The 13,305-nt window shown below is 36.8% G+C and overlaps 1 protein-coding gene across 1 annotated transcript in view; it reads right to left on the bottom strand.

The window, feature by feature from the left end:
- Positions 1 to 12,364, bottom strand: part of LOC134660514 (glycogen [starch] synthase) — a 43,991-nt gene extending 31,627 nt beyond the window's left edge. The window contains exons 1-3 of the mRNA XM_063516287.1: positions 12,111 to 12,364; positions 4,245 to 4,389; positions 1,423 to 1,500 (exon numbers count right to left, since the gene is read on the bottom strand). Of these exons, the coding sequence (XP_063372357.1) occupies positions 1,423 to 1,500; positions 4,245 to 4,383 (217 nt within the window). The 5' untranslated portion in view covers positions 4,384 to 4,389; positions 12,111 to 12,364. The remainder of the gene's footprint in view (positions 1 to 1,422; positions 1,501 to 4,244; positions 4,390 to 12,110) is intronic.
- Between the last annotated feature and the right edge of the window lie 941 nt (positions 12,365 to 13,305).

Below are 13,305 nucleotides of genomic sequence, written 5' to 3' on the forward strand. Positions count from 1 at the left end.
CAGGACCCGACTTATCTTTTCACACTGTATAACTACACATTATACAGGGCGACCCTAGTCATCGGACAAAGTCGAAATGTACATATGCATTAGGGTATTTAGAGCTAGTATACAAAGTATCATAACAATCGGTGTACGAAGAAATTAACAAATTACGATTTTTTACTTTGGAGCAGCCTGTATGTGTTGTAGCTCCTGACGGTCTAGCATGAGTTCTTTATTCTTTATTCAGGTAAACACTAAGTATAAGTTTACAGCTATAGCCAAGACACTTATACTGTTAATACATATGTATGTAGTCAGTATCATAAAATTAGTACACTTGTATTACACATATTATCCACTTTTCGAACTATCTCTAGAATTAAACATACATATTATGCATTACTTGAAGTCGCACAAGATGTATGGAGTCGCGCGCGAGAACGCAACTCATGCTAGACCGCCTGAGGTAATAAATAGTATGAAACCTTCCTCGACCTTTTTCATTCTCTTTTTTATTTATGTCACTAATAAGATGACTTGACAAATGTCATCATTGCCGCACATTTTCGAAAAATTGTCAAAAGTACTGCCAATTATGAATACAGTATGTTTCTTTTTGTTGTCGATTATTGGAAATAACTTTTGTTTGAATTTTTTTTATCTTTTGTTCTAATTAAAAACATATTAACGTTAGAGCATTCCTGAGATTTCAGGGTTTGTCCAATGGCTAAGGCCACCCTGTATAATCGTCGTCTAGGCCGACTAGGACCCACAACCTAAGCCTTATTGAACTTACCGTGGGACTAGGTTGGGCTATGAAAAAAAAAAAGGTCGATCTATCCTACAATATTGATTTATTTCTTTATCTGGGTGTATCTTTAATAGAGACCGCTGGGAGACTTCAGAGAATAGGGCTACGTCATAGAGAAATAAGTAAGACAAGAGTGCTCACTCCATACATCAGTTCAGACTATTAATTTCAGTGTCTACATCTAGCATCGAGTAGCGGAACTATCAGTACTGCTACTTGACAATAGATGTAGCACCGACCGGAAAGTCTTATCTCAACAGCATAAGACTTTCCGGTCGGTGCTACATCTATTGTCAAGTAGCAGTACTGATAGTTCCGCTACTCGATGCTAGATGCTAATAGTCTTTTTGGTACTAAAACTGATGTATGGAGTGAGCACTCTATGTATTTTTTCTCTATGCCCTAACCTAAGACCCAAGTCAGGCGTGGCTCACTCCGCGATTTCGTCGCTTTGCTCCAGGTAGCTAAAAGTACACCCGTTCCGCCCCAATTTTGGGGAAAGCCATAAGCCGCGCGTGGCGCTGTCGCCACCTAGCGGCCATATCTGTGCTGATCGTGACAGACGCGTTTTGTTAGAGTGAGTCTTCTGTACCTAGTACTATTATTTATTCTGTGCTATTAGTTACCTAGCAAACAGTAGTTTTCTCCCATTTCCTCGACGGACACATAGGCCTTCGACCGGATCACAGTGTAGATGCCACCAACTGTAAGAATAGAACAGAATATGAGAGAGAGAGAGAAAGATAAATTTTATTTAACACCAAATATATTACATTAAAGGTCGATTATTAAAATCTAGACTTCTACAGTCTGTGCGTAAAGAAAAGAGTCGTGAATTATATGGTAACCAATACATTCTACGACTCTTCTCTTTCCGCACAGACTCTAAGCATAGAGAAAAAAATACATAGATTGCTCACTCCATACATCAGTTTTAGTACCAAAAAGACTATTAGCATCTAGCATCGAGTAGCGGAACTATCAGTACTGCTACTTGACAATAGATGTAGCACCGACCGGAAAGTCTTATGCTGTTGAGATAAGACTTTCCGGTCGCTGCTACATCTATTGTCAAGTAGCAGTACTGATAGTTCCGCTACTCGATGCTAGATTAGACACTGAAATTAATAGTCTAACTGATGTATGGAGTGAGCACTCTTGTCTTACTATAATTCTCTACGCTCTAAGTAAGTACTTATTCGTAAGCACAAACGAACGAGACTTTAGGTAGTAGTAAGACAATCCTAAACACAAACAGGTTCACTCCGTCTTTGTGAAGGGTCGTGAGCAAGCACAATGCGCGTATTAAGTTACTGAGATGTCTCGTAAGGGTAATAGAACGTAACAGGACATACAAACTAGGTAGGATAAGAAAATGTACAGTCGGTGAAATAGGTAGGCTGCGTTTCCACCAGAGATACGCTTGTTATGAATTATAAATCAATAGAATCACTTCATTTACCTATCCGCGCTCGGTTAATCCGGTTACAATATTAGCTAAAAATTGTCGAGCATTAAAGTTTTTGTTTGCCGCTACATCTATTGTCAATTAGCAGAACTGATAATGTCCGCTACTTGACACGACTCGACTACGAAATTACTCGCGTTTTGGTAAGAAAACTGATGTATGGAATTACCACTCTTTCTTACCATTGATATATATCTCAGGACTGGTCTTACGGGCAATACGAATGGGGCATGAATGGGGCCAGTACAGCGGTGTGACATAGCTACATCGCGATTGGTTAATGAGTTGGATGATGATAAGCAATAATGTGTTTACCCACATAAGCACCATTTTGAGAAAATGGCATCTAAAGATTTTTTCGCGGTTTTTGAGTGTTTGTTCTAAAAATTAAAGATTTTGATTAAACTGTTGTATTTGTCAGTTTAAATACAATTAATACTATTGATTCATACTAATAATTTTCGTAATAAATTTAAATTTGTCGCAATAATCCCCTTTTTGTTTATTGCGAATTGCAACATGACGCCAAACTTTCTCAAGAACGTGTCATTATACTTAACACAGTTTTGCTAATTGTGTAAATCTGCCTTTGAACTTATAATCAACATGTTATAGCACATAACTTGTTGTGGTTAAATACTAAAATATCGTAAATTTTGTTTTACAATAATCAATCAAACCTCATAATGCATAGATATGATATTTTTATCAATTTGCAAAAATGATTCAAGTGTAATAAGTTATTTAAAATCACTATAATGATAAAAATGACATTATTTTACAAGAGCACATACATTCAAATTGGCATTAAAAATGAATTGCTTAGGAAAACTACAGCACTTTGCCGTTTTGTTTAGTTTAATTCGGCGAACTTTCCTCAAAAACAAAACCCTTCAAACGAATATGATTACGCTTTGTAAATACCTTATTTCGATCGGCATTAGTATTTATCTCTTTAAAACCGCAACAATTAACATATTTGTGCACTAAATTTGTAAAATTACTTATTATAAACACCATTTTTAGCAACATTTACCTTCATAGTGCTTCTGGTAAAACAGAACTAATGGAATGTGATTTCCGCAATAATGAGTTAACCTCTCTTAAGACATTATTGACATTTTAGTAAGCGGTCTGGCCATTACTGCAATAAGTTAAGGCACTAAACGCATTAATGCTAAATAGACAACACACGTTAACGGATTTGTGTTAACCTTTTTTCCTTCTTTTGGAATATTTATAAATTTCAAATCACTAAGGGCATTTTTGCAAAATGAAGTCGAGCTGACCAGCTACAATATGGCATTAAAATCTCATTTTTAAAATTTTTGCGGGTTGACACATTATTGCTTATCAGCATCCAGTTCGCATCACGCGCGCGATTTATTTCATTTCATTTCATTTCATTTATTTAACATTAAAAGTCATGTGCATTACAGAAGATGTTAGTAGAATGTAGTCAGTACATGACACCCGGGTAGGGCGCATAATGTTAGTACTTATGAGGTACCCAATTTCCTACTTATATATATGTATTTTATTCTAGTGAGTATACCAATTATAATGCATGCATATCTAATTTAACTTAACACTTAAAATAATGTTCGAGAAATTAAATTCTGTATTAAATGTCATTTTCGGTTACCAAGGTTATTAATATTATACAAACACATATCTAGGTTTATTTTTAAATGTCAAAGTTAAATAAGTACCTACTAATGGTTAATGCTTTGTGTCAATACGCAACTGGATTGGTCGTAACTAGTTGCGTTAGAATGCACGATTGGCTCGAATTCGTAAGTGACACCGCTGAACTAGTACCTACCTACCTACCATTTTTAAGGGACCCACTGATTATCAGTCCGCCGGACGATATCGGCCTGTCAGTTGTTCGGAACTGTCAACTTTTTGTTCTATATAACCTTTAGTGCCCGTAAGGCCCGTACTGAGATATATGTCAATGTTTGTGTTGGCACTTACCTTTGTTAGCGGCCTCCCAGGCCGTCTCGAAAGTCCATCGGTTCTCGTCGCTAGCCGCCTGCCCCTTGTCCATGTAGGACAGCAGGTCGTGCGTGGACTCTGAGCGGTAGAAGCGGCGAGAGGTCCTGTCGCGCGACATTGTGCTCTGTGGGAGAAGGAATAAGGTTTAGTTTGTTGTGTAGAAGCCCCGTTAGGCTGTGGACTGTACGCAAGCGGCGCGCGGCAAATCAAGGCCGTTCATATAGTGCGACATAAAATAGTAGACATTAAATAAAATGGAACTAAAAAGATCCTAAAATGTTGCCGCCAAAAATGTGACAGTTATGTAGGAAGTGGCGCCCTCAATCAATTTCTACACCGTCCCTGTATAGATTATCTACCACCCTTCAAGTCTCGCGTATTTTTAGAAAATATCACACATATGTCATTCCCGGTTTTATCTCTAATCACCCCGATATATGAGTCCTACTACTCTCTGTTGGGCCGAACTCTACTAGTTTTATATTTTTGGACATTTGGCTGTACGGATTTAGATCAAACTCGGCTCACAGATAAATAATATTCAGGTATAAATAATATTACAGATAAAATAAGACGTAGGCTACATTTTATCCCGAAATTCATCTCCCAACGGGGTGAAATGAGGGTTGGAATTATAGTAGTACCTACCAGGGATGTTGCGAACATCCGCATCCGCAACCGCGGAACTTCCGCATTATTTTCAACATCCGCATCTGCATCCGCATCCGCATAAAATCGATGCGGAGCTTATGCGGATGCGGATGTCGAACAAGTCGGTACAGGAACGTCTTAGCGGCGGCGTAAGTGCTAGGTAATTTCGTCATGACCTATAACGAAATCGTCTAGATCCAGAAAAGTCGGCCAAGTTACTGTTTATTAAATATAACGCACCTACGAGTATACTTATTCTTGCTCAAATACTAAACGTTTCGTTTTTTTTAAATAAAAAAATACTAAAAATGTAATATTTGACGTTTTCTAAGTACCTAATCTTGACATCCGCATCCGCATCCGCATACGCGGATGTGAGCCTTTAAATATCCGCATCCGCATCCGCGGATGTCAAAAAATCTGCATCCGCAACATCCCTGGTACCTACAACGTCGTGAGAGTGCTTGTAAATCATATCATAGCAGTGGCTGGATCTGGCAAATATCCAAAATGTGGTTATTAACGTCTACCACTTCAATACAAAAAGAAAAAACTAGTGACAGTAGATACAGCCTTGACAAAAGAAAAATGTTGGTTTTCCATGCAAGTATTTTAAATGAACTTTTACGAATAATTGTTAGTTTGCACACCGAATGGCAACAATTCTTTTTTAGGGTTCCGTACCCAAAGGGTAAAAACGGGACCCTATTACTAAGACTCCGCTGTCCGTCCGTCCGTCCGTCTGTCTGTCACCAGGCTGTATCTCACGAACCGTGATAGCTAGACAGTTGAAATTTTCACAGATGATGTATTTCTGTTGCCGCTATAACAACAAATACTAAAACCAGAATAAAATAAAGATTTAATTGGGGCTCCCATACAACAAACGTTATTTTTGACCGAAGTTAAGCAACGTCGGGCGGGGTCAGTACTTGGATGGGTGACCGTTTTTTTGCTTGTTTTTTTTTGCTTGTTTTGCTCTATTTTTTGTTGATGGTGCGGAACCCTCCGTGCGCGAGTCCGACTCGTACTTGTTTAATTTATAATTTTTTCTGTATTCTTATTCTTACAAAAAAAAACAATTTTGATTTGATTTGATTTATAATGATGTCGGGGTCGTGTCGTGTAGCAAGAGAACAAGACATCATACACGATTAAAAGATGAGCCTAATGATGTTGTTAATTATTGTTTATCACCCATAATGATGGTTATTTTTCAGATGACAAGAAAAAAAAACATTTCTGCATACAATTTGGTCACCCTAGTCAATGTGACGTCTCGTCACTTTCCATATAATATACAGCGTATGACAAAGAGGGTGACCATGATTACTTAGTATATAATATCAATTTTACTGGAAAAAAAACTAATTATCTTTTGATCAAATACTACCACATTATTATGATAACGTGGATCATTTACAAAGTCAGGTAAAGTGGTTTTGGATAAGGACCCAGAAATCAGCCTGTATACGGTCTTATCTTATATAATGTATAAGGTCAAACGGTATATTTGTATAGGTATATGTGTATAAAGTTGTTTATATATGTGACACACCTCCAACACTTCCTATACATTCGCACAACATCACAGCATGATGCGTGCAAGATTATCATGTTTAAAACTTGTAAACGCGTGTTCATTAACACCAAATATCGTGTTTACGTATTATATAATTATAGATAAGCTATTATATTATGTAGATATACGCAAAACATGCGTGTTTGTCCAACGAGTATGCTTTCTTATCATAGTTATCATATCACACGGCGCCTACGCTACGCCTATAGCACGTTTAGGTCTTTGAATAAACAAACGTAATTCCAATCGTTGACATTCGTGCAAACATGCGGTCACGCATGTGTAGAGCGTAGATCACACTCGCAAACCAATATATTATTATACTCTTTGTGGGAATTGTTATGCGAATATTTTATCAATGGCGGAATGGAAATAATTTATAAACGAAAAACTAAAATGGTAACTGGCTTTATAGAACAGCTGACGGTCTAGCATGACTTGCGTTCTCGCGCGCGAGTCCATACTTGAAGTCGCGCTAGCTAGATGTATGGAGTCGCGCGCGAGAACGCAACTCATGCTAGACCGCATGGAAAGGAATAATGGAAAGCCAAATATTTGTACTTAATAGGCATAAACGTATATCCCAGGACGGGCCTTACGGGCACTGGGCACTATGGTACTAGTTCAGCGGTGTCACTCACGAATTCGAGCCAATCGTGCATTCCAACGCAACTAGTTGCGACCAATCGCGCGCGTGATGCGATTGCTTCGAACTCATCAACCAATCGCGTTGTAGCGGTGTCACACCGCTGTACTGGCCCCATTCATGCCCCATTCTTACTGCCCGTAAGGCCAGTCCTGACTCCTGAGATATAATATACGTCAATATAATAGGGTGTCACGAGGCCTTTAGTTTTAGAAATGACGTTAACGACTACGAACGGCAACCACTACGTGAATGTTGACGTAAACTGAATGCATCTGTAATTCTGTATGTGTATACAATCTCATATCATTTGCGGCTCTCGCTTTATCGCGGCCGTAAAACGTGCGTTACCGTTGATCGCGTGATAGTATAAGAGTAACCGTTGTAGCATGAATACTAAAGAGTTTAAGTAGGTATAAGCAGGCGTGTCTCACTTCGCGACGCGATTTCGTCGCTTTGCTACAGGTAGCTAAAAGTACATCCGTTCGGCCCCAATTTTGGGGAAAGCCATAAGCCGCGCGTGGCGCTGTCGCCACCTAGCGGCCATATCTGTGCTGATCGTAACAGTCGCGTTTTGTTAGAGAGTGAGTCTTCTGTACTTATATATAGTATTATTATTTTATTCTGTGGTATATGTAAAAAATATTTATGAAATATTATTATATAAGTAAAAAATATATATTTGTAAGTAATATTTTATTGACCTAAGTTAGCGAATCCTTTTTAGCTTGGGCAAAAATGTTTTCAGTCGCAATTCTTAACCGATTCTCGTGAAATTTTGTGAGCAAGTTTGATGATTAAATAATTGGCGATATTTTATCTTAACGTAAAATATTATAGTATTTTCACCGCTCTATCACTACACCTTATAAAACAAAGTCCCCCGCCGCGTCTGTATGTTTGTTCGCGATATACTCAAAAACGACTGAACGGATTTTCATGCGGTTTTCACCTATCAATAGAGTGATTCTTGAGGAAGGTTTACGTGTATAATTTGTTAAGGTTTTGTGTAACCCGTGCGAAGCCGGGGCGGGTCGCTAGTGCTAGATAATATTAAGCATCTAGGTACGTAAAGTTGGTTAACCTTTACACACTTTTACAATAAATGCTATGTTATCAGTACTCAATTCACTTTCAATTCTATTATCTTGTTTTTGATTATGTAAAGGCATATAACTCTGCCTTATCTGCCGTTATTAAAGAGATAAACGGAATAACTACAGAATAGTTATCCAAAACCATGCGTATTTATTTGCAAGGGGGACAGGGGACCGAGTTTTGAAATTCGACCGCTCGATTTCGTGTATTTCGTTCAGTAATATCTCCACTACTAGGCGTGTAAATTCTACTAATAGAATTGAAAACGAGTGGTCAATACCACTAGATTCCCAATTTCTATCGCTCGAATTTCAAAAATGACCATTTCGCCGTTTTCCACCGATTTTCGAGTGACAAAATCGATTTCGTGTATTTCGTTCAATAATATCTCCACTGTTAGGGATTTAAATTCTACTAATAAAATTGAAATCGAGTGGTCAATACCACTAGATTCCAAATTTCTATCGCTCGTATTTCAAAGATCAGCTTTTCGCCGTTTTCCACCGATTTTCGAGTGACGAAATTCAAAAATCGCCCCCCAGGTTATAGTATAGGTTCTCGCGGGCTCGGTTTCCGCAACTCGACGTCTTATTATTGCGCCTATTTTGCGTGATGGGTTGGCGGCGCTATTCTTGCCAACCAGGGATGTTGCGGATGCCGATTTTTTGACATCCGCGGATGCGGATGCGGATTTTTAAAGGCTCACATCCGCGGATGCGGATGTCAAGATAGGTACATAAAAACGTCAAATATTACATTTTAGTCATTTTTATTTCAAAAAACCGGACAAGTGTGAGTCGGACTCACGTTCCAAGGGTTCCGTACATTAAGTCCCACTCACGCTTGACTGCTCATTTCTAATAGGGTTTTTTGGCTAATGACTAAATTACCTAGCAGTCTAGCACTTACGCCGATGCTAAGACGTTCCTGTACCGACCTGTTCCACATCCGCATCCGCATTAAATCCGCATGGATTTTATGCGGATGCGGATGCAGATGCGGATGTTGAAAATAATGCGGAAGTTCCGCGGTTGCGGATGCGGATGCGGATATTCGCAACATCCCTGTTGCCAACCCAACTCTACCAGGAAGCCTTGACATTGCCGACGACTACTGGGAGAGACCCCGGTGAGCCAATGTGTTGCGCCCGGTACTTGGGGGATAAAAACTTAAAAAAAAATATATTTTATTTGATATGTTTATTTATCATGTACAGTCAAAACCATTTATGGCATTGCGGCACTGCCACACTTAGTTAATGCAAAGTTAGACGAACAGAATTTAAAAACTTTTTATTTTGGTTTCATTCCAACGTATGCAAATAACATAAAAAAAGTTACGCAAACAGAGCAGAGAAAGTACATTTCATTGCATATTTTATTAGCAAGGTTTTTATTTACAGGTACAAGAATTAATGATCTGAAGAGAATGTCTTTTATTGACTTTCTCTTTTTATTGACTACTTATTTCACTGACTTCATTTTTAGGGTTCCGTACCCAAAGGGTAAAAAACGGGACCCTATTACTAAGACTTCGCTGTCCGTCCGTCCGTCTGTCACCAGGCTGTATCTCATGAACCGCGATAGCAGTTGAAATTTTCACAAATGGTGTATCTCTGTTGCCGCTATAACAACAAATACTAAAAATAAAATAAAATATATATTTAAGTATATATAACACGATTTTTTTTGCTCTATTTTTTGTTGATGGTGCGGAACCCTCCGTGCGCGAGTCCGACTCGCACTTGGCCGGTTTTTCTTTTGCTTATTATATACTGCTCACGGCATTTTAAAATAAATAGAATTATTGAAATAGAAAGAACAAAAACAATAGGTCCATTATATAGTACAGAATATCCCTATTCTATTTCTGACTCTATCTATACAACAAAATACAAATCACCCAAAAATTTACTAATAAACTTGTAAATAATGAATTATGATCAGAGTTCTGCGGGGGTGAGCTATTTTCCTTATAATAAGATATGATAAAAAATAAAAAAAAACATACAACCGAATTGATAACCAGGCATCGGAGTTTTTGTCGCATGGTAAGACTAATAGCAAGCTATGGAGTCGACATTTGCCATAAATGTAAACTCTTATTCATACTCATACTCATTTATTTAATTTATCTTAAAATGCCTTTAGAGCGGTCGGTCGTGTATATTATCTTAGTCAAATTATATAAAAAATATTTTTCTATTACATTATGAATTCATAACTTCAACTATTTTAACATACAACTATACAAACTACATCGCTGCTAACATACAACTATACAAACTACTGACCGCTGATAAATTTGATTAGTATTTGTCATGTGTCAATCACTGGTGATTGCAAGCGTAGTAGTTATTTATATCTGTAAGTGGTAAATACGTTGTGGAATACATAATTAATTATTATGCCTAATGCCTAACCCAGAAATAGCTGCAATTTCGGCATGAATAGAGCCATACAACGATTTACAATATGACTATGAAAAATCTGCTATATTGTGCTTGAGTTGTGAAGTACAACTCACCCAATTAAAACATACATTTTTTTTTAAACATATCAACAGTATTCTTCATCAAACGAAATCCACTGGAACTTCAAGCTTTATACAGAACTGGATAGAAAACCACGAGGAACTATAATATATGATCCCGACCGGTCCGTTATACAATGTACTGTTTGTGATTTTTCTATCACTCAGCTCAAAATTAATAATAAATTAAACTCGTATACGTAATAAAAATAGTTACCTATTTAGTAATCTGTTCTCATATTAAATAAAATGAATCATGAGTATGAGTATGAATAAGAGTTTACATTTATGGCAAATGTCGACTCCATAGCTTGCTATTAGTCTTACCATGCGACAAAAACTCCGATGCCTGTTGATAACCTCCTCCTTTTAGATTTGGAAGTCGGTTAAAAAGATAGTTTATTCAAGTAGGCATAATTACAATGCGCTTATGAATTGCGCTGAAATGCGCTGTCGGTGCATGTAGCTTTATTTGACGAAATAAAGCTACATGCACCAACTCCAACCTTACACCTCTGCCCCGAGAAGATTTAAATCCCCCCTCAATCGGAGGAGGGTATCCCAATATGGGACCAGCAACAAACTAGGCGAGACACATCTTTTAAAAAAAAAAATCATCTTATAATTAACATGCATTACGAGAAAATAAGGAAAAAAATACACATATGATGTAAGACATGTCAAATTATAAGGTAAATAGCTCACATGATTGACATTTGCATTGAACTGATTATACTCGTACATATACTCTAATTAGGCTCTAAAATCGTTGGTTTAAATCTTTCGGGTTATTAACGCCCATGGTGATAATTTACATTTATTTTAATTTTATTTAGTATTAATTTTTAGTTTTAATTTAGTTTTATTTAGTTAAGTTAGTTTATTTTATGTACAATTACCTCTAACCTATGTTATTTAATAAAATAAATTTAAATTTAGCTAAATGTAATCCAATAGTATGTAACAAATCTTGACGTGTAATTACCTTTATAAATAAAGATATGAATATGAATATAATTTGAATAAACAACAAATTTTACTTGATGATTGATAAATTGATAATAAATCAAATAAAAATTTAACAATAACAATAAAACAGATACTGTCGAGAATATTGTACGCTGAAACTAGTCTGATAACTATAACGCACGTAAAAAAATACGTAATCTTAAATATTGACCGACAGAAAACTTCGAAATGTAAATCGAAGTACTGTTTTGTTTTACAAATTACGTCGTAAAACCGGAAGGTATTTAAAACTATTTTTAACCATGCCGCGTGAATGAAAAGCAGCGTCGTTGTGCGGCGTTACATCTCATATATATCTCCAACTTACCTATTAAAAACACGCGAGTTATCACCGATAACAAAAAGTGTACTGTTCACAGTTTTATCACTTAAAACACTAAGTAAAACGTGGAAGGATGCGAGTTGGCACTGTAAGAGGTATTACGGAATTTATTTACGTAAATTCGGGTGCGGGATACATGACTTCGCGGGTAGAATATCCAAATGAAAATAGTTTTTATAGGTTAGCAAACGTCAAACTGGTTTTACTTGAAGGTCACCTTGATGTGACAGCGTTGGAGCGTTTTTCATGATCTTTAACTTTGCGTTGATCTTTTTTTCTAAAGGGCAATCCAGACAGGACAATTTTTTACACAATCAGATTAAAATGCCAATGTGGAGTGGACGCAAAAATTAAATTGGCTCGCCAAACCCACCTGATTATATTATAAGTTTGTGATCGAGCAAATTATTGTTTATTCATTCGTTTATAATTTACAATCAGAAGCTGAGGACGCAAAATTGCTAATTTACAGCTCGGCCGATCTGATGGCGACTGTAACACGAGACGTAAACTATAGTTGGTCAAACCAATTTGTCAGTAAATAAGAACAAAAAAAAACTATGCTCATCCTTTTCTTTTGGGTGCTAGTACAAACAAAGAAAGTATGATTCCCTCTATGTTTGAAATGAGACAGTCCTTTGACAAACTATAGTTTGCAGATCTCTCAGGTTATTTGTTATTTTGATCCATACCTAAAGTGTGCTATCTAATCTATGCTCTATTTTTTTATAAATAAGGCTGATAGTCTAGTATGTTTTATAAAATAAAAACAAAAACTCAACAATAACATACTTTAATAAAATTTGACGCCATCGCTCAGGCTATATACAAACTTTTCTCAATAACAAAACAAATAGTGATTACTGGTAACTTCAGGGGCCCGTTTCTCAAAAGCTTGTAACTTGTAATACAAGCGGATGTCACTTTTTGACAGCTTTTGTCAGAAAGGGACTTCCACTTATATTACAAGTTACAAGCTTTTGAGAAACGGGCCCCAGGACACTTACACAAATATTAATCGGCTTTATACAATTATTTCAAAATCTTTAACAATAACACACAGAATTAAATGTCTCTATAGTTACATAACATGTTGAGTCTAGGCACTATGATTTTATTTTATCACATTTGTTTTTATTATTTAAAAAAAAGCTTTACAACAGAGAATGCGGTCAATGAA

This window comes from Cydia amplana, chromosome 27 (assembly GCF_948474715.1).
Source record: "Cydia amplana chromosome 27, ilCydAmpl1.1, whole genome shotgun sequence".
NCBI classification, from domain to species: Eukaryota; Metazoa; Arthropoda; class Insecta; order Lepidoptera; family Tortricidae; genus Cydia; species Cydia amplana.